Source organism: Carcharodon carcharias, chromosome 21, assembly GCF_017639515.1.
Source record: "Carcharodon carcharias isolate sCarCar2 chromosome 21, sCarCar2.pri, whole genome shotgun sequence".
Taxonomy (NCBI): domain Eukaryota; kingdom Metazoa; phylum Chordata; class Chondrichthyes; order Lamniformes; family Lamnidae; genus Carcharodon; species Carcharodon carcharias.
The window spans coordinates 86,390,536-86,414,162 of record NC_054487.1 but is presented as its reverse complement, the minus strand read 5'-3'; the positions used below and the strand labels follow the sequence as shown (position 1 = coordinate 86,414,162).

The following is a 23,627-nucleotide window of genomic DNA, read 5'->3' as shown; positions in this document are numbered from 1 at the left end:
GGAAGCAGATTCAATTGGAACTTTCAAAAGGGTAAATTGGAAAAATACTTGAAAAGGAGAAAATTTACAGTGCTAAGGGGAAAGAGCGGGGCTTGGCAAGTGGGATGAATTGGTAGCTCTCTCAATGCATTGGCACCAGCATGATGGGCAGAATGGCCTCCTTCTGTGGGTTATGATTCTATAATAAAATGCTTGCAAATAGCTAACCCACATCCCAAATACAGTTGTGGTGCTTTTACTCCTTTGACTAGCAGAAGTGAATGGAACTGTGCCTATAAATATATTTATTATGCAAGCAGCCTTTGTTGTCTAATTGCTCAGCTTAATCAGACACAACTACAAAGGCCTGAACACTGAATGATGCTGCTCTAAGCAATCTTCACCATAACAGTGAAGAGGTTAGAATTTACATTTAAGTGGGGACTGTACACAATATTATAATGATGAGTCATTTAGGGCACTGATGTAATTCACCTTTTATTATTCCACCTTTCTTCTATCACAGCTGTGCTGAGCAGTTTTAATTCTGCACACTACCATCTTCCATCCTCACCCCTTACAATTAAACTAAAGGAAGTAAATTAGACAGTTAGTTCAAAAGAAAGTTCCTTGTGAAACCTTTCTGGCTTGTCTATAAATTTGATATGCTAGTTTTTCACAGTAGGTACAATGGCTGAATGGCCTCCACTTGGCTCAGGTGTAGTAACTATGCAGATGTGCTAAGGTTAATAATATTCATGGACAGAAATCACCAGTTTGTGATTCCCTTGTGAGTGTAGAAACATAGAAACAGGAGCAGTCCATTCAGCCACTCAAGCCTGCTTCAACGTCCAGTTAGATTATGGCTGATCCATACGTCAAATCTGTTCACCTGCCTTTGCTCCAAATCCTTTGATTTCCTTAAGCAACAAAAATCTACCAATCTCAGTCTTGCAAACTCCCACTGACCCTATGTACACAACCTTTGTAAAGGGAGAATTCCAGATTTCCATTAGCCTTTTTATCAAAAACTGCCTCCTCCTTATTTCACTCCCTAAAGGCCTCCATTATAAAATGGTGCTCCTTGTTCTGGTCCCCCCACCAGAGGAAATCATTTTTCTGTATCTATCTAATCAATTGCCTTTATCATTTTAAACACCTCAATCAAACCACCTCTCAATCTTCTAAACTCAAGAGAATACAAGCCAAGTTTATCAACCCTTCCTCATAATTTAATATTTTTAGCCACCATATCATTCTGATGAATCTGTGTTGTACCCATAAGGCCTTTGTGTCCTTCCTCAGTGGGAACTGAAGATGGAAGCTGACATGCCTGGTTTGTGACCTTCTTGATGTTTTGATCATAATGGTCAGAAAACTGGGAGCTCCACAAACCAGGCAAGCTAATCTCTATGCCCACTGCGCAAGTTTGTGCTTTATAAAAATTTATTCATTCACAGGTGGTGGATGTCACTGGCAAGGCCAGCATTCATTGCTCACCCTAATAGGCCTTCAGAAGGGGGTGATGAACCACTGCCTTAACCCATTGCTGACCATGTGGTCAATGTGCTGTTAGGACTGGAGTTCCAGGATTTTGACCCAGCGACAGCGAAGGAACGGTGATATATTTCCAAATCAGAATGGCGAGCAACTTGGTGGGAAACTTCCAGGTGGTGGTGTTCCCATGGGCCTGCTGTTCATGTCTTTTTATATGGTAAAGTTCAAAAGCTTGGAAAGTGCTGTTGAAGGAGCCTTGGTGAGTTCCTGCAGTGCCTCTTATAGATGGTACACACACCGCTACTGCTGTGCGTTGGTGGTGGAGGGAGTGAATGTTTGTGGATGGAGTTCCAATCCAGCAGGCTGCCTTGTCCTGGACAGTGTTGAGCCTCTTGTGTGTTGTTGGAGCTGCACTCACCCAGGCAAGTGGACAGTATTCCATCACACTCTTGATTTGTACCTTGTCGATGGCAAACAGGCTTTGGGGAATCAGGAGGCGAGTCACTGTCCGCAGAATTTCTAGCCTCTGTTTGGCTCTTGTAGCTATGGCATTTTTATGGCTAGTTCAGTTCTGTTCCTGGTCAACAGTAACCCCCACTGGTCAAGGTCTGTGCAAAAATAGTGTAAGCATGTTCAATGTTCAATCAGGGATTCTAGCGTGCTGTGAGCAATAATTTTAACACTAACTTAGACTTACATTACATAGAGATAGCAGTTTTATTTTTTTTAAAAACTTTATGTCCAGTTACATAGGATCACAGAATTGTTACAGTGCAGAAGGATTAAGAAAGCCCAGGATACGGTATGCTTTATTAACCACTCTCTCAACCTGTCCTACCACCTTTAATGACTTATACACATACACACCCAGGTCCCTCTGCTCCTGAACACCCTTTAGGGTTGTACAATATTTTATATTGTCTCTCCATGTTTTTCCTACCAAAATGTATCACCTCACATTTCTTGCATTGAACTTCATCTGCCACTGATCTGCCCACTCCACCAACTTGCCTATGTCCTTTTGAAGTTCTACACTGTCCTCCTCACAGATTACATTGCCTCCAAGTTTTGTCTCATCTGAAAATTTTGAAATTGTCCCCTGTACACCAAGGTCTAAGTCATTAATATATATCAGGAAAAGCAAGGGTCCCAATCCCGACCACTGGAGAACTCAACTGCAAACCTTCCTCCAGCCCAAAAACATCCATTAACTTCGTACTTTTCTGATTTTGTTTCTTCAATTATTAAGCTTCTTGACTGTGAAGCTTATCCCCTTTCATCACATCTGTCAATAGTTCTGTGGCTCAATTCAATCGCCAGCCAAGCTCATCATATCCAGGACTGTTCTCCAGCAATGGGACTGCTAATTAGTACAAGTTGATACAAGTGTGTACAAGATACCAGAATGTACCACCTTCCCCTTCAAGTTTTCTTTTTCTCACAATATTCCTTTCCTAAGTTAGGCTCTTTGAGGCTAACATCAGTTGCAGCATATGATGTACGAAGGACAAACTTCAAGATCCAAATAGGCACATGTGGCATTGTCAATCAGCAGATTGCAAATTTCCTAACTGAATATGATAAGAGTTTTGTAAGGTAAGGATATGGAGCAAGGCAAGGAAATGGAGTTTCAGACCAGCCGTGATTTGGTTAAATGACAGAACAGGTTTGAGGTGCTGAATGGCCTCTTCCTGTTCCTATGTTCGGAGAAATTTTAATCATTCATGCAAGAGGAGCAGCAATTGGAGGCCACACTCTCTCAGCTTGCTGCATCTTTAATGTTAGCGTCATGTAAATTTCTCATTCTGTCCTGTCAAAGTGGCGATGTGATTCCCAGAGTAGAGTACACGGAGGATGAGATAAAAACCTGGAGTGTTGTATTTCGAGAATTGAAGACACTCTACCCAACCAATGCATGCAGAGAACACAATATCGTGTTTCCACTGTTGGAGCAGTACTGTGGCTATCGGGAGCATAACATTCCACAACTTGAGGATGTCTCCAAGTTCTTACAGTGTGAGTAATAAAAATAAAACAAGAATTTGCATTTATATGGCGCCTGTCACATAGTAAAGCATCCCAAGGTTCTTCACAGAAGCCATTATCAGACAGAAATTTGACACCGAGGTGCCTAAAATGGTGTTAAGACAGGTACTGAAAGCTTGGTCAACGAAGTAGGTTTTAAGGACCATTTTAAAGGAGGAGAGTGGGGAGGTTTCTGGAGGGAATTCCGAGCTTAGGGTTTTGCTGAGGGTAGGCTGCTAATGGGGGAGTGATAAAAATCGCGAAGCGCAACAGGCTAGAAATGCAGGGATCTTGGAATGTTGTAGGACTGGAGGAGAGATAGGGAAGGGCAAAGCCACAGAGGAATCTGAACACCAGGATAAGAATTTTAAAATTGAGCCATTGGAGGACCAGGAGCTACTGTGGATCAGCCAGCACGGGGATGATAAGTAAACAGGACTTGTTGCAGGACAGGAAACCAGCAACGGAGCTTTGTATAAACTGAAGCTGATGGAGGTTGGTACATAAAGGTTGACTTTTCCAATTGCATGTTCTAGCCGGGGTCGCTATGATATATGAATTTCAGTCCATTAATACACAACTACAATACCGTGATAGGTGAGAAGTGAGATTCAAATCAGGAAAATTTAAATGACAAAAAACGTGATTCTTCCAAGGATCAAAACCTGGCCCACCGAGATTTTCGTGGTGTTGATGCATTTTGTTACTTGCTAACTGAAGGAGAAAAGCTTCCAAAATAGAAACTGACTCCTGCCTTTTATTTGCCGGTCTAAAGCTTGCACAGGGTTCCGTCTGCGGCCTGTAGCTGGCCTCTTGTCCTCCCGCGATTTCCTGGCAGGTCTCGCATTCCGTGTCTTTCATTCCACACAGTACATCCGACATGGATTGGAACCAATGTACACACCAGAACCGTAAGTGTTCCCTTTCAATGGGGCAGCTTTGTTCTTAGCAGCAAATTAAAAGCTTGGAACTTCCTCAGTGAAATTATTCCATGTGTGTGTTTGAAAGGGGCAGCAATCTCAATAGTGTATAGTTCCCATAAACTGACATAAAATTAGCAGTGTTCCTAATCTAACCTCATGACCTTGAAGGACAAGGACAGTGGATGCATGGGAACAGCACCACCTGCAAGTTCCCCTCCAAGGCACACACCATCCTGACTTGGAACTACATCATGTTCCCTCATGGTCAAAATCCTGGAACTCCCTCTCCAGCAGTCTCTGGGACACAGCAGTTCAAGAAGCTGGTTCACCATCACCTTTGCACTGGCAACTAGGGGATGGGCAATAAATGCTGGCCTTGCCATCAACATCAATATCCAAGAATTACATTGGAAGGATGGTATTTTTAGATTAGAGTCTCAAAATATTGCCATCTGATCTTTTGCAAAGGTCTCATATGAAAACAACACTTCCAAATGTGTCGTGCTCCCTCAGTACTGCACCGGGAGTGTCAGTTTAGACTTTGTTCTCAAGCCTTTAGAGTGGGACAGGGACCCACGACATTCTCACTCAAGAGACAAGAGTGTGACCCACTGAGCCACAACTAACATTTTGAGCATTTGCTAAGCTTTTAAATAAATTAAAATTATTTATTTATCCTCCTTTACCACTTCCTTTCCTTTCTGTTCCTTTAAATTGCTTTCTCCTCATAGCATCCGGTTGTACATTAACTTAATCAAAGACAATGTGCCAGAAACCTGTTGCAAAAGAGTTCAATAAACATTCCAAACATTTTCAAACAATTGATAGTAAGCAGGAAGCTCTTGTCTGAAAATAGTGGGGAGGAAAATTAATCCAAATTCATTTCCAGCTCGGGTACCTCGTACCTGATTACAGTCATAATCCACCGTGATCGATCCCAAAGTATTCAAAAATTGGTGCTAACTTTCTTGAACATAAGAAGGCCATTTGGCCCCTCGAGCCTGCTCCATCATTCAATAAAATCATGGCTGAACTTCTACTTCAACTCCACCTTCCATAACCTTTAATTCCCTCAGTACCCAAAAATCTATTAACTTCAGTCTTGAATATACTCAGTGACTGAGCATCCACATCTCTGGAGAATTCCAAAGATTCACGACCCTTTGCTAAGAAGTTTCTCCTCATCTCAGTCCTAAATATCCTTATTCTTAGACAATGATGCCAAGTGCTTCACTCCCCAGCTAGGGGAAACATTCTCCTGGCATCTACTCCATGAGGACCCTTAAGAATTTTATGGGCAGGATTTCCCGGTCGGCAGGGGGGGCTGGGGCCCGCTCACTGCTGCGTAAAATGACGCTGGATGACGTCGGGACGAGCTCCTATTGAGGCCATTGACAAACTCATTAACATCATTAATGGACCCTAAGATTGGCGGGCTTCAGAGAAAGTATGAAAAGTCATCCACGGGCGGGATGAGGTTTCATGTAGGTTTTTTAAAATTTAACAAAAGTTCAAGAAAAAGTGATGGACATGTCCCAGCTCATGTGACAGTGTAACATGAGGGGACATGTCAGGGAAATTTTATTTTCTTGTTTTTAGCATTCTTACATTTGGAGCCAATCTCCCTGATGCTGCACTTAGCCTCAGGGAGATGAGTGAGCTCTTCCATGTACATGTGTGAAAGAGCGCATTCTCGGCTCAGGGAATCTCCCCCAGCCTGCACAGGGAGCGCATAGCGCTTCCTGACTGACATCAAGCTAGGCGGGCCTTAATTGGCCCACCCATGTAAAATGGCGGTGCATCCCCGATTGGGGGCACCGATTCGAGGCGCACCTCCACTCACCTGCTCCTGAACTTCCCCCCCAACCGGTGGGGGGGATTCTGCCCTAGATAAAGAGGTTTATCCTGAATTATCTATTGAATTTATTAGTAACAATCTTATAGTTATCGCTCCAATTTTGAACTCTCCTACAAGTGGAATATCCTATCAACTCATATTTGTAGAGACCTCTATTAGGTTACCCATTCCACCTTTTCTCTTTTCCTGAGAAAAAAGTGCAAGACTGTTCAATCTTTCCTGATAGTTAAAACCCTTAAGTTCTGGTATCATCCTTGTAGATATATTTTGCACCTTCTCCTGTCCCTCAATATCCTTTTTCTAATATACAATCATATGTACATATGAACACATGAATTAGGAGCAGGAATAGGCCACTCAGCCCCTCACCCTGCTCCTCCATTCAATAAGATCATGCCTGATCTGAATGTAGTCTCAACCCATATTCCTGCCTATTCCTGATAACCTTTCACCCCCTTGCTAATCAAGAATCTATCTGACTCTGCCTTAAAAATATTCAAAGATTCTGCTTCTGCCGCCTTTTCAGGAAGAGAGTTCCAAAGACTCTCAACACTCAGGGAAAATAAATTCTCCTCATCTCTGCTTTAAATGGACGATCCCTTATTTTTAAACAGTGACCCCTAGTCCTAGATTCTTTCAAAAGAAGAAACATCCTCTACACATCCACCCTGTCAAGGCCCCTCAGGATCTTAAAGGTTTCAATTAAGTCGCTTCTTACTCTTAAATTCCAATGGATACAAGCCTAACCTGTCCAACATTTCCTTACAAGACAACCTACCTATTCCTGTTATTAGTCTACTAAACCTTCTCTGAACTGCTTCTAACACATTTCTATCTTTCTTTAAATAAGGGAACCAGTACTGTACACAGTTCTCCGGATGTGGTCTCACCAGTACCCTGTATAACTGAAGCATAATATCCTTACTTTTGTAATCAATTCCCCTCACAGTAAATGATAACATTCTGTTGGCTTTCCTAATAACCTGCTGCACCTGCATACTAACCTTTTGTGATTCATGCACGAAGATACCTAGATCCCTCTGAATCTTGGAGCTCTGCAACCTCTCACCATTTAGATAATAACGTTCTTTTTTATTCTTCTTGCCAAAATGAATGATTTCACTTTTGCCCACATTATACTCCTTTTTCCAGATCTTTTCCCACTCACTTAACCTATTTATGTCACTTTGTAGCCTCCTTAATCCTCCTCACAATTTACTTTCCTACCTATCTTTGTTCTGTCGGCATTTTAGGCACCATTCCTTTGGTTGAGGCCCCAGCACTGATCCCTGTGACATACCACTCCTGCCAACCTGAAAAAGACCCATTTTTGCCAACTCTCTGCTTTCAGTTAGCTAGTAAATCTTCTATCCATGCCAATATGTTACCCCTTATGTCATGAGCTTTTATTTTCTGCAATAACTTTGATTTGGCACCTTATCAAATGTCTTCTGGAAATCTAAGTACAGTACATTCACCGGTTCCCCTTTATTCACAGCACATGTGACTCCTTCAAAGATCTCCAATAAATTGGTTAAATTAGAAAGCCATGTTGACTCTGCCTGGTTGCCTTGAATTTTTCCAAGTACCCTGCTATAACACCTTTAATAATAACTTATAACATTTTCCCTATGACAAATGTTAGGCTCACCGGCCTACAGTTTCCTGATTTCTGTCTCCCATCCCCCTTTTTGAATAAAGGAGTTACATTTGCTATTTTCCAATCTAATGGAACCTTTCCTGAGTCTAGTGAATTTTGGAAAATTAAAACCAGTGCATCAACTAGCTCACTAGTCACTTCTTTCAAGACCTTAGGGTGAAGTCCATCCGGACCTGGGGATTTGTCAGCCCACAGCCCCAATAATTTGCTCAATACCACTTCCCTGGTGATTGTAATTTTCCCGAGTTCCTCCCTCCCTTCCATTTCCTAATTTACAGCTATTTCCATTTCTATAGTGAAGACCAAAGCAAAATATCTCTTTAACTTATCCACCATCTCTCTACTTTCTACTATCAATTCCCCAGGCACATTTTCTATAGGACCAACTCTCACTTTGTTAATTCCTTTCTTATTTAAATATCTATAGAAACTCTTACTATTCATCTTTATATTGCTAGCTAGCTTTCTCTCATACTCTAATTTTCACTCCTTATTAGTCTTTTTGTCATTCTTTGGAGATGAGAACTGTTCACAATACCCCAAGTGTGGTGTTGCCAAGGTTTTATATAGGTTTAGCATAACCTCTCTCCCATGCAATTCTACCCCTCTAGAAATCAGCCACAGTGCTTGACTTGCATTTTTACGCCTTATTAACTTGTGTCGCTATGTTTAATGATTTGTGTATCAATACCCCATGCTCTTCTATCCCATTAGGACACAAATGATATTACCCTTTAATGTGTTGCTCCCCATCTTTAGGGATGTGTGTCACGAGTTGCTGGGACATGTGCCACTCTTTGCCGACCCGAAATTTGCCCAGTTTTCACAGGTCAGTTCAACATGCTTCATATTACGTCCCAAAGCATTTCAAAACATTGACATGAAGAAAGTTGCTTTGAAGAGGCATAGTTTTTTCCTTCTCTCGGGTTCTTTCCTTTATTCATTCACAGGATGTGGGGGTCAATTGTAAGGCCGTTCTTTAATGGCCACCCCTAATTACCCTTGCTCGGCCATTTCAGAGGGCAGTTAAAAGTCAATCATATTGCTGTGGGTCTTAAGTCACATGTAGGCCGAACTGGGTAAGGATGGCAGATTTCCTTGCTTAAATGGCATTAGTGAACCAGATGGGTTTTAAACAAAAATCTAGCATTACATCATCAGTTTTGTATTCCAGATTTATTTATTGAATTTAAATTCCCTAGCTGGGAAACCCCGTGGTGGGATTTGAATTCAGGGTTGCTAGATAATTAGTACAAGCCTCTGGAATACTTGGCCAGTAACATAACCACTATGCTACTGTTCCTCTAACTTCCTCATCCATGGAAGTCATGAGTGAGCCTAAGTCCTACTAAGCCTCAACAACAGGCATGGGTCTGCTGCTAAATTTGTGGAACCCATTTTGTTAGGCACCCAGCAGGCAGGCATTAGTCCCCCCGAATATATTAATTGGGCCAACCGCCTACTGAAGGAACCCTTGCTGAAAATAACAGCCTATTTCAATGGATGTTAAACTGCAAGGGAACGGGATGGAGGGGTTGGTGGTGCTGCGGGTGATGGGGGCTGTGGATCCCTGGTTCCTTAGTCCATACCCTGTCATTGGGAGATGCTTAGGGAATTAGCCTTAAAATAAAAGCAAAATAAAAGTGGATGCTGAAAATCTGAAATAAAATTAGCCCTAATATCTGATACTACCACACGGATCTCAGCAGCAGAAGTTGCTGAAGAAAAGATGTACCTACCTGTACTGTTGTAAGATGTTGTGTGTAGTTCAGTAGGTCTCATGAAGAGGTTCTGAGTCTTGTATAGTTTAACAGTAAGTGTTTATTAACTACTAGTCACTATATACATAGATACAGTGTCAGGTCTAAGCTAGGAGTTGTCTCCATGCTTGCCTCTACACATGTCTCTGTCTAGTACAAGACTGCCCTCTAAACTCAGGTCATGTGTTCCTTTACGCAACAGTGTGGGCGGTACTGTACCCAGTCCCACGTTAACCCTTTCTACGCCAGACCAGATCCTTATACGACATGTACCTTCTTCTACACCATGTCTGAATGGGCAGGCCACTGGTCAGAACATACCTGGAGCATTGTGTCCAGTTCTGGCTGGGGAGACACAGGGGGGAGATATTCAGACTGTTTTCAGGAGAGCCACAAAGGCAATCACTGCTGCCATGGTCTGAGTTATGAAGAAAGACTAGAGAAACTTGGAGATTTTCAGCCTATAAATGGGGTGACGTTATAGGTGCATGAATCTTTAAGTTAAACTATGACAACAAGTCAAAGGGACACTGCTTCAGATTCCCTTCTTCCCATCATGCTTTCAGCTACCCAGGCCTATACTCTGGATTCCTCTCCCTAAATCTCTCTGCCGCTCTCTCCTCCTTTAAGATGCTCTGTAAAAACCCATCTCTTTGATCATATTTTTGGTTTCCAATCCAGGTATTACCACAGAGATAAAAACAAAAAAACTGCGGATGCTGGAAATCCAAACCAAAAACAGAATTACCTGGAAAAACTCAGCAGGTCTGGCAGCATCGGCGGAGAAGAAAAGAGTTGACGTTTCGAGTCCTCATGACCCTTCGACAGAACTTGTTCTGTCGAAGGGTCATGAGGACTCGAAACGTCAACTCTTTTCTTCTCCGCCGATGCTGCCAGCCCTGCTGAGTTTTTCCAGGTATTACCACCTTTGCTTTGGTGCTTATTTTTGCCTGAACATATGTCTGTGAAGTGTACTGAGAGGTCTCTCCATGTTAAAAGTGCTATATAATTACAAGCTGTTGCTGCTGTAGTTAAAAAGGTGAAATTTAAGACTGATGACAAGAGGCTCTTCACCCAGCAGGGAATGGAGTTGTGTGGGATAGTGGTGGAATAACCCCTAGAATGATTTAATATACCATTAATAGAGGGCATACTGGGTAGCTTTCTTTGCAAATGGCCATCAAAACCTGAATCTAACTTGTGTTCTAGCTGGTATACATCTTTCAGTTAAGGGATGTTACTGAATCGTCCTTGTTTTTTGTTCCCCATTGATTTCTACAGGAGATAGGACTTGCCTCCCTGGGCGCTCCAGATGAATATATTGAGAAGCTCGCGACGGTATGTAGGGAGTCTCTTATGTTCTCTTCATTTCTGTCTGTCTGCAATTTAAATTTTGCCAGGCCTATTGGAATTTAGATAAGCAGGTGAGGGAGAAAGGAATAGGAAGGAATGCTGATAGTTTTAGATGAGGAGGGGTGGGAGGAGACTCTTGTGGAGCGTAAACACCAGCACGAACCATTTGGGCAGAATGGCCTCTCGCTGGGCTCTAGATGCAATGTAACTCTACGGAATTCTATAACTGTGAGCTATTCTGGTCTGCATGTTATAAGAAAAGGTATGGAAGCACTGGAGACAGTGCAAAAGAAGATTTACCAGAATGATACCAGAAGTGAGAGGTTACGCCTGTTTGGAAAGGTTGAAGGGCAGGCAGGATGGAGGCAGGGTTTGGGGTGGGGTCTTTTCTCCAGAAAAGATTGTGGGGTGACCTGACAGAGATCGTTAAGATTATGAAAGAGTTTGATAAGTTGGAATGTAGAAAAGATGTTTACATTTGCAGGAGAGACCACAACTAGGGGCCATAAGTATAAGATAGCCACTAATAAATTGAATATTGAAATTCAGGAGAAATGGTTTTACTCAGACAGAGATTAGAATGAGGAACTCACTGCCCTAAAGGAGTGGTTGAGGCAAATAGCATCAATGAATTTAGGAGGAAGCTATCTAAGCACTTGAGGAAGAAAGGAATATAAGGATATGCTTTCTTTTATTTGATCTTGGGATGTGAGTGCCTCAGTATTTATTGTCCACCCTTGAGAAGGTGGTGGGGAGCTGCCTTCTTGAACCACTGCAGTCTGTGTGGTGGAGGGATTCCCACAGTGCTGTTAGGGAGAGAATTGCAGGATTTCGACCCAACGATGATGAAGGGATGGTGATATATTTCCAAGTTGGGGTGGTGTGTAACCTGGGTGGAATATTGATTAGCTTTTATGAAGAGGAATGGGAGGAGGCTCATATGGGGCAGAAACTCTGGCATGGACCAATTGGTAAAATGGCTGATTTCTGTGCTGTAAATACATTGTAATACTTTTAGAATGATTGATAGTTAAAATGTACAATACTGCAGTTAACATGATTAAAATTAAAGCATGCTACTGCCGTGATATACCAAAGTATTGTTCTTGTTCTTCCTGTCACAGTACATAGAGGCTTAGAAACTCCCTGAAAATTGTCCATTTGCTATTATTGGATATTAGTTTGAGTTCTAAATGTTTGGGAATTGGTGGAAATCCTAGCAGATTGGCAAAATGCTACAGTATTCAATTTTGCTTAATTGTTCACTGCTTCAGTTGTGAGTTTGGACCAGCACAGTTAAATTTAAAGGGATGTGGACCATATGGAGAATGTAACAGATTAAGAGAACAAGAAGCCTTGCAGCTTTCAGAAAGGCACAGCCTGTTGGTCAGATTTAGCCAAGACTGTTGAGGCAAGGGTCAAGCAGTGAACTTCAGGGGCAGAAAGGAGCTTGCAGGCAAATGATGGGGCAACAAAATGCTCGATTTACTTGCTAATGGTTTCTGAAGTAGATGTGATGCCATATAGGGTGGTTATGAGGCTTTGTTTGTCTTTGTGCCACCATGGACATGGGGTTAGGCTAGAGACTGCAACTGGCTGGTACTGGCTGTGCCAGCGTATGGTTCACGTTGGCAACAGATGTCCTTGCGACAAATGGTGATCCAAACCCTGCAAAGGCATTTCCCACACCTGTCACCAGGTAAGTGCAGCAGTGCCTGAAAATACGGTTGGCTACATGGGCTAAATGAGCTGCGAGTCAAGTCCTGCTGGCTGTTAATCACCCTGCTATGGCTCCTTTCATGCAGTGTCATTGAAAGCAAGGCAAGCTGCTGTCACATTTGCTCTTGCAGCTTCCTTGAGAAAGGGAACTGCCATCTTCACCTGCCAGAAGAAGGTACACTCACCTCCATCTAGAGATGTGGGTGCAAATGTACCAGTGCTTGGGTACAGGGCACTTCTCCAGTCTCTGCCAGCCCCTGTTAATCTTCTTCCTTTTTCTTCTTCCCTCTTTCAAGTGCACCAGCCAGGGGCATTCCCATTGGGAAACCTCTCGTTGGAGGTAATAGTGCTGGAAGCCACAAGAAAATAGAACAATTGGTAGAAGGGAAAAGGGAAACCTGACTGCCAGCAAGAAAAGGAAAAGATAAAAACTATCCAGAGTCGGTGATAAATTCCAGAATCCATTACTGTTCCCTTTAAATCACAGCTGATTCCCACATAATGCCTGAAACCAAGGGCATGTACATCAAAGCAACGGAAGTTAGCCTCCATGGCATCTTTGCCTCCAAATTCACATTAGAATTAATGTCTGTACAATGATGTATACTCATGTCAATGATGGTAAAGTGGATGAAGATCAGTTAGGGCAGAACTCCTTCCAATGTGGCTCCTGTTTGCACAACAACTTTATTTCTAGTAAAGCCTGGGAAACTGAATGAAGAATATTTGATTGGAAAGTCAGAGAAAGAAAAAGGCCACCGATGGGATAGATTGAGTAAAACAAACACATTTCACAGTGAATTTAATAGAATAAGCATCGATTGAAATTGAGTTAACAAGGAGACACAAAAACTAAAATTACAATTGTTGTAGACTAGACATGTATTATAGAGTTGATTTTTCCAGGCAACTTTTCTTGGTGGACACATTTAACTTTATTTATTGGCAGCAGTAACTATACGTGTGCATCAAACTCCATAAGGAAAGAAGAACTCTTTACTGGAGGTTCCCATTGCTGCAAACTCATTGGTTTACACAGATCATGTGATCTTACAACACAGAATCATTCTTAAAGCTACAGTCGTACGTTTATCAAAACTATAATTACTCCATTCCTCCCCCTTTAACTTTCCTGTACATTTTGTGTTTACAAGGATATTTACCTCATGACATTACAATATTTACACAGGTCATGAAATTACAAGTTCAGTCTTTCAGGTGGTTTCCTGATCCGTGTGGAATGTCGCAGCTCTACGACTTCTGGTTGTTTTTCAGGAAACACATTCTGTGGAACTGCATTAACATCAGGTATCTCATTAGGTACAGGCAGTTCAGTGTCTTCCACTCCGACAGAGATATCAGGCATGCCTCTCCTTGGTTGAGTAACTTCAACAGGAATCACTGGTTCAGTAATGGTTACAGGGGAAACATCATTTTGTTGGAGCATCTCCCTTTTTTTAAAATGATCCACGTGCCTACAGATGATCTGACCCTTCACTTCCATGTGGCACAACAATGGTCCGGTCACAGAACTCACTTTACCAGGTAACCACTTTGGTCCTCCACTGAAATTCCTTACATACACTGCTTCTTCAACAGGAAATTGTCGCCCATGACTATGCAAATCATGAGCTGCTTTTTGATTCCCTTGCCTCTTCTCCACCTTCCCCTCCAAACTGGGAACAATGAGGCTTAGCTTAGCCTTGTCTGAAGACAGCACCTTGATGAAAAGATAGAAGCATATTCGGAACTCTTGGATAAGCAAATGGTGCAAACAGGTCCTTGTATCGCTGGGTTGACTTGTGATTGACCAGTGTTCATGTATGGTAATTCCCGTAGTTGCAAGTGAACAAATGGCACAGTCATGGGTTGCTTCTGATCCAGAGTTCTAGAATGATTCACAGAATCAGGATGTTGAGCAAAAGGGACAAAAGTCTGTTCAGGCTTATTAATGGATGTATTAACCTTGAGTTAAGGTCCAACACATTTATCATAATGGCTTATCTGGAGTACCAAGCGCTGCTCAGATAAGTGCTTTGTTATAGTAGAAACAGCAGACCATCCTTTTTTCAACTGATACTCCTCTAATTGCTTCCTGATTTCTTCCATTGACTTTTCATGCAACCTGATTTTCAATAAAATTCTTCTCCAGGGCGGTGCATTGTTGTTATATCGGTTCCTTCAGATGGCTTTGCCTGCGCAGGAATTCCTCTTGTAACCTATGTGTGGCAAGGTCCTCCCTCTGTCTATACAGCTGTTGCTGCAATTCTTTCCAATGTTCTTGTTGAACTCGAATACCTACTGATGAAGCACACAATCTCTCTTGACCCCTCAAAGCTCCAGTATGTTTCGTCAATGTTGTAGAAAGCATTGAGTATTTCAAATCTCCCCCTGAAATTTCTGATGTTCCCAGCTGTCCTCCTTGGGACTTTGATTAATCCAGCAACATCTCCATGAACCATACTTGTGTCAGCCCTTGCTATGGCTCAACCATACCTGAAGTCCAAATGCAATGTTCTGATACTTCTGGACCATTCACTTCCAGAAGTGTACTTCTGTAGGGGATTACATGTCTTTTAGATGTTGATGAATCACATTGACTATTGCTTACATTGTACACAATGGGCTGGTTTTGATGAAGGTGGTCAGGGCCTCTAGAACTATTTAACCCATCAACAGGTATTCTGGCTATTTGTTGTTGTGCCAGTGTATTCTCAGCAGTGGCAGCATGTTACTGGGAAGTTTCAAGCAATGCTGAATCCAACACAGTTCGGTTTTTTAAAAGTGGGTGCCTTATCAGTAATTCTGCATCCTCTTTCTATGTGTCTCCTTCTTTCTACCACAGAATTTAGTCTCGGCCTTTTGAACTTCACTGTTGGCCAGACTTCTCTCAGATACAATCTCAACTTGTCTTAGTTCAGTAGTTGAACTACCCATGACTTCATTATCTACTCACATCTTGGCAGAAGTTTGTTCCAAATGTAATTGTTGATCACATTTTTAAAAATATCTGGAAGTGTGTTCACCTATTACAGTGATAGAAGCACTCATGTCTACTTCAATTTTTAAGGGCTTACCATCAATTGCACTGTGATAATAATTGACTCTGACTTCCCAACTTTCATGTTGAATAATGAATAAATGTCAGAATTGGTCGTTTCCGACTCTTTGACACTATATACTTCATTGGACTTTGATTGTTGCCTGGAAGCCTTCTGTGCCATAAGATTCTCTTTGTGCCATTTTAATGCCTGTTCACCAGCTTATTTTAGTTTTAATAGGATAGTCCTGTTTTAAAATAGCGCAAAGAGGAATTTGGTATGCTGGCACTAAGGACTTGTATGAGAATAATGACATCATTAAGCTTACATCTCTGTAATTCTTAAGGTGCAGCACAAAAAAATACACATAAGTTGCAGGTTGTGGAGAAACAACCTTGAGGAAAAATCTCAATAAAACATGTCTATATTCCAAGTTATAATGAAATTATAGGCTTAAATGTAGCAATAGAAAACAGTAACACTGCTCAATAGAGTACAAAGTCTAAACCTTAGGCCTCCAGCCTCTTATCTAAAGGAAATTCTTTGATCTGCCTTTAAGCTCAGAAGCACTACCTTAAAGGTAAAGCAATTATATATCATTATCCCATGTCTTTCAGCTTTCAATGGGATGTAGAAACAAAATCAAATAATTAGAGAATTAAAACATTGCCAATTATAGCCTGGATCTTAAATAATGAGAACAATAGGATCAACACTTCTAACTGATGAATGCTTTAAAATGCTGCAGCTGGGATGAGTGGAACAGTGGCTTTGAGTCCAGCCCAGACTGATGGGATTCACTAGGTTGACACTCCCAGTGCAGTTTTGAAGGAGCAGTGTGCTGTTGGATGTGCCATCTTTTGGGTGAAGAAAGCGATAGGGAGTGGGATGAAGCAGAAAAAAAGGGGTGTATGCCAGACCTTAAATCATTAATACAGGTGAGAACCAGCTGAATATAGAAAGCTCAGAGTGGAAATGAGAGAGGAAGTAAGAGAGGCCAAGAGACAATATGAGAAGAGACTGGTAGTTAACATTAATAGAAATGCAAAAATCTCCTATAAGTATATAAATAGTATTATGGACAGGAGAGAGATGATAGGGATGGTTCTCCTTTTTTCCACCTCTTGACTGACCGAAGCTAGTGTTTTTTTAAACCTCTTTAACCCTTGAGTGCTATAACTGTCAGCAACAGATAAATGACAGGTTTTCTTGCAAGTTTTAAAAAGAATATAAATGTTTATTATTGAACACCTCAGTATATACACAACTACACTCACCTCACACTCATATGGATATACACTCATTCAAGAAAAGATTGTGGTTGCAGCGGTAGCATGTATTTGTGCTAACATTAATAACTCCACAGCAAACGTGAGATAGGATGAATTCAAAAGAGTTAGTTTCTTTGCACATACTCAGATGGTGAAAGGAGGGTTACAACATTGCCTCCACACTCAGACTGTAAAGAGAAGGAATAGAGAAAAGAAAGATTTACAGTGCAGAGACCACAGAGAAAAAAAAGATTGTTTCAAGTGGTTCCAGAGTCCATAATTAAAGTCTAATGAGGCATTTCTTCATGGAGCTCGATGGGTTGAAAACCGATGCTGGATAATTCACTTTTTTCTAGTGGTGTTGATTTAGGCATGCAGCGATGAATCAGTCTTGTAGGTGATGGTACAGAATTTCCAGCAGAAGCAGCGTAGATGGGGGTCAGGTGTTCAACCTGGGCAGAGCTCCTTGCCCGTGAGGCTGCTAGTTAGATGGTAAACAGCAAACTGAGCTTTTCAGTTCAGCAAGGCAATATTACTGGTTCCACAAGCCAGGAGCCCATGTCACATGACACCCTCCTCTCCACATTGTCTTTGACAAAGGATACATATCCTTCGTCAGGGTCCCCTATATTGATAAATGTCTCAACCATTAAGAATTGAAAGGAAGGCTGCAAGGTCCTTTGTCTTAGCAGACAAGCAGCCTCTTGTTGGCTAGCCTAAGTTATGAAATGCAGATGGCCTTTGTATAGTTCTCTTTGAATTTGGCCTGTGCAGCCCACAGGGGGCCATTAGTGGTTTCCCAGAGATCACGATGTGTGAGTTTCCCTGATACTGTCAGGCAGCTCCTTTTGTTCAGGGGTCGCAGACAGACATAGATCTTTGTTCAGTTTTTAAAATTTTAGAAATCGCCATAAGGATATTTATGTATATCTTATAAAAATGTACAATGTGAGGCCTTAGTCCCTCACAATTGAAACAATGCAGGCCTGTAATTTTTTTTTTGTCCACTGATGAAAAGTATCTGAAGGTTTAGGAAGACAGATTTGCTGTTATTTTATGTTCAGTAGCAGATTTCTCTTGTTCCACTCAAGTCGATGCACAATAGTGAAGCCCTTAGTTAAGCCCTGATACTGTTCCTCAGATAGACAGGTCAAGGCCAACTTGAGTCTCTGCCTACAGGTGTTTCTTAGGCAGGGTCTTTTTTCCTTTGCTGTTCTAAATGTTTCTGTTTATGTTTGAGAAGAATATGCCTTACTAAATCTTAATTTCTGTCATGTGACCAGAGAATGCCTTTCCAGTTTCTGGTGGTGGGCTATTGTGAGACAATGGAGTTCGATTGTTATCCAGCCATGTACCATTTTGATAAGATAGAAGTCAAAGTCTGCAAACAGTATTCTGAAACTAGTCTTTTAATTAGTTAGAGAAGTGCAGCCATTAACCACAGGAAGGGTTGTTTGCATTTTAATGACTTCTCAAAGATATGTCCAGAAAGGTTGTTTGCATTTGAATGACTTTGTCAAGACTTGTCAAGACATGGAGATTAACTCAGGGTCTTTGCCGTTATATGTGTATCGGCAAGAAAGAAAAGGTTATCTGACATCGCAACTCCTTTTTGTTATCTTTCAATAATCTGTAATCTTTCATAATAAAAACAAAAACAAAAATACCTGGAAAAACTCAGCAGGTCTGGCAGCATCGGTGGAGAGGAGCATAGTTGACGTTTCGAGTCCTCATGGCCCTTCAACAGAACTAATTAAAAATAGAAAAGGGGTGAAATATAAGCTGGTTTAAGTGGGGGGGGGGGGTGGTGGGACAAGTAGAGCTGAATAGAGGGCCAGTGATAGGTGGAGATAACCAAAAGATGTCACAGACTAAAGGACAAAGAGGTGTTGAAGGTGGTGATATTATCTAAAGGAATGTGCTAATTAAGGGTAGAAAGCAGGACCAGCAAGGTACAGATAGCCCTAGTGGGGGTGGGGTTGGGTGAAGGAATCTAAAAAGGCTAAAAGGTAGAGATAAAACAATGGATGGAAATACATTTAAAAATAATGGAAATAGTTGGGAAAAGAAAAATCTATATAAATTATTGGAAAAAAACAAAAAGGAGGGGGAAAAATGGAAAGGGGGTGGGGAGGGAGGAGAGAGTTCATGATCTAAAATTGTTGAACTCGATATTCAGTCCGGAAGGCTGTAAAGTGTCTAGTCAGAAGATGAGGTGCTGTTCCTCCAGTTTGCGTTGAGCTTCACTGGAACAATGCAGCAAACCAAGGACGGACATGTGGGCATGAGAGCAGGGTGAACTGTTGAAATGGCAAGCGACAGGGAGGTCTGGGTAATGCTTAATTCTCTTCAGATGTCGTGATCATGCCAGAGGAATGGATAATTGCAAATGTTATACCCTTGTTCAATAAAGCATGTAAGGATAAGCCCAGTAACTACACGTCAGTCAGTTTAACTTTGGTGGTGTGAAAGCTTTTAGAAACAACAATCCAGGACAAAATTAACAGAAACTCATACAGGTTTGGGCTTGTTAAAGGTAAATCATGTTCTGCTAACATGATTGAGTGTTTTGATGAGGTAACAGAGAGGGTAGTTGAGTATAATGCTGTTGATTTAGTGTACACGGACTTCCAGAAGGCATTTGATAAAAGTGCCACGTAACAGCCTTATCAGCAAAGTTAAAGCCCATACATTAAAAAGGACAGTGCCAGTATGATTTACTGTGGGCTCAGTGACAGGAAACAGAGAATAGTGGTGAACAGTTGTTTCTCAGACTGGAGGAAGATACACGTTGGGGTTCCCCAGGGTTTGGCACTGGTACCACTGATTTTTTTGATCTATGTTAATGATCTAGACTTGGGTGAGCAGGATACAATTTAAAAATTTACAGGTGACAGAAAACTTAAGTTTAGAGTGAACTGTGAGGAGGATAGTGATAGACTTCAAAGAGGACATAGGCAAGCTAGTGCAATGAGTAAGCACATGGCAGATGAAATTTAACACAGGGAAGTGCCAAATGATACATTTTGGTAGGGAGAGCAAGGAAAAGCAATACAAAATGAAACTGAAAGGGCTGCAGGAACAGAGGGACCTGGTGGTATATTTGCACAAATCATTGAATGTGACAGGGAGGGTTGAGAAAGTGATTTCAAAGGCATATGGAATCCTGAGCTTTATATATAAATACACAGGGCACTAAATTAAGGAAGTTACAGTGAATCTTTATAAAACATTGGTTCAGCCTCAAATGGAGCGTTGTGCCCAATTCTGGGCACCGCACTTTGGGAAAGATGTGAAATCACCGGAGAAGGTGCAGAAAAGCTTTATGGGAATGATTTCAGGCATGAGGAACTTCAGTTACATGGATAGAGTGGAGAAATTGGGACTGTTCACCTTAGAGGAGAGAAAGTTAAGAGGAGATTTAAGGGAGGCATTCAAAATCATGAGAGGTCTGGACAGAATAGGTTGGGAGAATCTGTTCCCACTGGGGGAAGGGTTGAGGACCAGAAGGCACCGATTTAAAGTGATAGACGAAAGAACCCAAGGGGTCATGAGGAAAAGCCTTTTTCATGCAGTAGTTATGTCATGCATGTCTGAGAGCATGGTGGAGGCAGATTCAATTGTGGCTTTCAAAAGGGAGTTGGGTAATAATATGAAAAGAAAAATTTTCAGGCTGCAGGGAAGAGGTGGCGGGTTTGGGGGGAGGGCCGAGTGGGGGGGTGGGTGTGGTTTTGCCTGGTATGGGATTAGTTAAAATGCTCTCACAGAGAGCCAACATGGACTCAATGAGCTGGATGGCCTTCTTCTGTGCGGTATGATTCTATGAAATGTTAAACTGAGGATCCGTCTTCCTTCTCTGCTAGTGTGAAAGATCCCATGACTGCTATTAAAAAAGAGCAGGGGAGTTCTCTCCAGTGTCCCAACCACTACTTATCTCTCAAGCAACATCACTAAAAAGCAGATTATCTGGTCCTTGCTGTTGATGGGAGTTTGCTGTGTTCAAATTGGTTGGCCTATTGCCTATATTACAACAGTAATTACACTTCAAAAGTAGTTTGCTGTCTACAAAGCATTTTGAAATATCCTGAGGCCTTGAAAGGTGCCATATAAATATAAGACTTTAGAAGCTGATTCACATGGCATTACATTTACAGGCACAACTCAGAATACTGAGGCTTCAATATGGCTGGAATGGTACCAGGACCATTTGAGACTTGAGGAGTATTTGTCCCTTCCCTCTTGGCCCAGGTCCATGTAAGGTCCCCATGCTCAGGGCTAAGAGGTGTGGCCAACAGCAGAACCAGTGAATTTTCAGTGGTGATGGCAGAAGAGCTAGGACCCTCAGGGACAACTGCTGCCTACAGGTGAAAAATCCTTCGGGAAAGAGGACTTCAAGCACATATGAGGAAGATAACAGGAAACCATCTTGTATCCTATTCCCTGTTCATTGAAATCAGAAATGGGAGGCTCCTACAAGCAACTGAAGAGGAAAGCACAAGATGACAAGGAGAAATGAGCAGAGAGCCTATCCTTGAGCAGATCGTCACTATAACCTGGCGGGCAGGAGATGTGCCCACGTTTTCACCTGGAAGTGTGCCATCTGCCACATTGGAAAAGCATAAAAAACCCATCATGGGATGGACAATACCCTAGCTTTGCATATGAAAATGGTGGTTAAAATTTATTTGAGATCGATTTGCTGTTAGGCAGCAAATTTGGTTAGTCTCAACCCCATTATTAGTGACTCAGAACTCTCAGCACAAATGCTTACATTGGCTGTTAAATGGTCACATTGTGTGGCCTGTGAGAACTTTGATGAACCAGGATGACTTTTTTTGTGTGCAGAGGCTGTAAGCTCAGGATAAAAGGATGAAAGCCTCCATTAAAATTTCAGGCAAAGCTATTTCACGCAAGCTGGGTAACTTTTGAGGAACCAAGATTTCTCCGAATGTACTGTTTGTTTCACTCAGAGCTTTGGCTGGAACTGGAGAATTCACTCCCGAGATGCCCTCTGAGAGGTGAGGTTGTGATGCAGGACAGGGAGTTGGGGCACACTTGTACACTTGTTTTAAATTTAAATCTGATTATGCACATCTGAATACAGTGTGACAGACTTACATAGGCAACTCCATTATAAATGCAGGGATAGGAGTTTGCCATGGAAAACATTGACGCAAAAATTTAATGCCAGGTTCCATAGACATTAAAGAGGTGCAAGATATTTAACAAAATGGCTCAATGAACATCAAGGCTTTTCTCTTACTGCGCAAATGCAAAGGATCACATGGACAAGAGATGTTATAGGCCATGTGATGTTTTGGCCATGTGACATTTTGGGTATATGGTGTTATAAGCACATGGCGCAATTCACATGTGATGTTATGGCCCCGTGACCTTATAGGCCCAGTTCCATTCTCTGCACGTACCCACAAATTGCTGACCTCCGTGTGCAATGAGGAAACCTATACACTCATTTTCCCAAACAAGGCAGGTGGATAGTGTGTTTTGCCAGCCCAGATCCTGCTGTCTGAATCCTTCTCCTGTCCTGTTCCCAGGTGTACTGGTTCACAGTGGAGTTCGGCCTCTGTAAGCAGAATAACGAGATCAAGGCCTATGGCGCAGGACTGCTGTCTTCCTTTGGAGAACTGCAGGTCTGTCATATTCCATTGCTCTTCACACTCTGAGATTTGCCTTTCTATAATCACCGATATAAGTGCATGATCTTTTCTTTTTCCTTTTCAGTATTGCCTAACGAATAAACCAGAGATGCGTCCCTTTGAACCCGACCAGGTAGCCTGTCAGAAATATCCAATCACCAACTTCCAACCAGTCTACTTTGTTGCAGAATCATTTGAAGACGCAAAGGAAAAAGTGAGGTAACCTGGGACATTCGGAATATTAGGGATAGGAGGAGGCCATTCCGAGCCTTGAGTCTGTACCACCATTCAGTTAGAATCATGGCGGATCTGTACCTGAACTCCATTTTCCCATCTTTATGCCTTATCCCTTGATGCCCAAAGTTTATCAGTCTCAATCCCGAAACCTCCAATTGATCCACAGTCTTTTGATGAAGAGAGTTACAGATTTCTCCTAGTCTTTGCGTGAAGAAGAGTTTCCTGATTTCACTACTGAAAGGCCTAACTCTAATTTTAAGATTATGTTCCCCCGTTTTAGATAGTCCCACTAGAGGAAATAATTTTTCCAATCCACCCTATTTTAAACAATTCAGTCAGATTGTTTCTTTATCTGCTTAACTCAAGGGACTACAAGACAAGTCTATTAAAGCTGCCCTCCTGGGGGAGGCAGTGGTATTGTTGCTGGACTAGTAATCCAGAGACCCAGGGTAATGACCTGAGTTTGAATCCCACCACAGCAGATGGTGGAATTTGAATTCAATAAAAATCTGGAATTAGAAGTCTAATGATGATCATTGTTGTAAAAACCTATCTGGCTCACTAATGCCCTTTAGGGAAGGAAATTTGTCATCTTTACTTGGCCTACATGTGACTCCAGACCAACAATGAGGTTGACTCTTAAATGC

The 23,627-nt window shown here is 41.9% G+C and overlaps 1 protein-coding gene across 1 annotated transcript in view; it reads left to right on the top strand.

Moving 5' to 3' along the window:
- pah (phenylalanine hydroxylase) overlaps positions 1 to 23,627 on the top strand; it is an 85,598-nt gene that overhangs the window by 52,837 nt on the left and 9,134 nt on the right. Inside the window, exons 6-11 of the mRNA XM_041215960.1 lie at positions 3,296 to 3,492; positions 4,277 to 4,412; positions 8,702 to 8,771; positions 10,984 to 11,040; positions 22,642 to 22,737; positions 22,829 to 22,962. Coding sequence (XP_041071894.1) covers positions 3,296 to 3,492; positions 4,277 to 4,412; positions 8,702 to 8,771; positions 10,984 to 11,040; positions 22,642 to 22,737; positions 22,829 to 22,962 — 690 coding nt within the window. The remainder of the gene's footprint in view (positions 1 to 3,295; positions 3,493 to 4,276; positions 4,413 to 8,701; positions 8,772 to 10,983; positions 11,041 to 22,641; positions 22,738 to 22,828; positions 22,963 to 23,627) is intronic.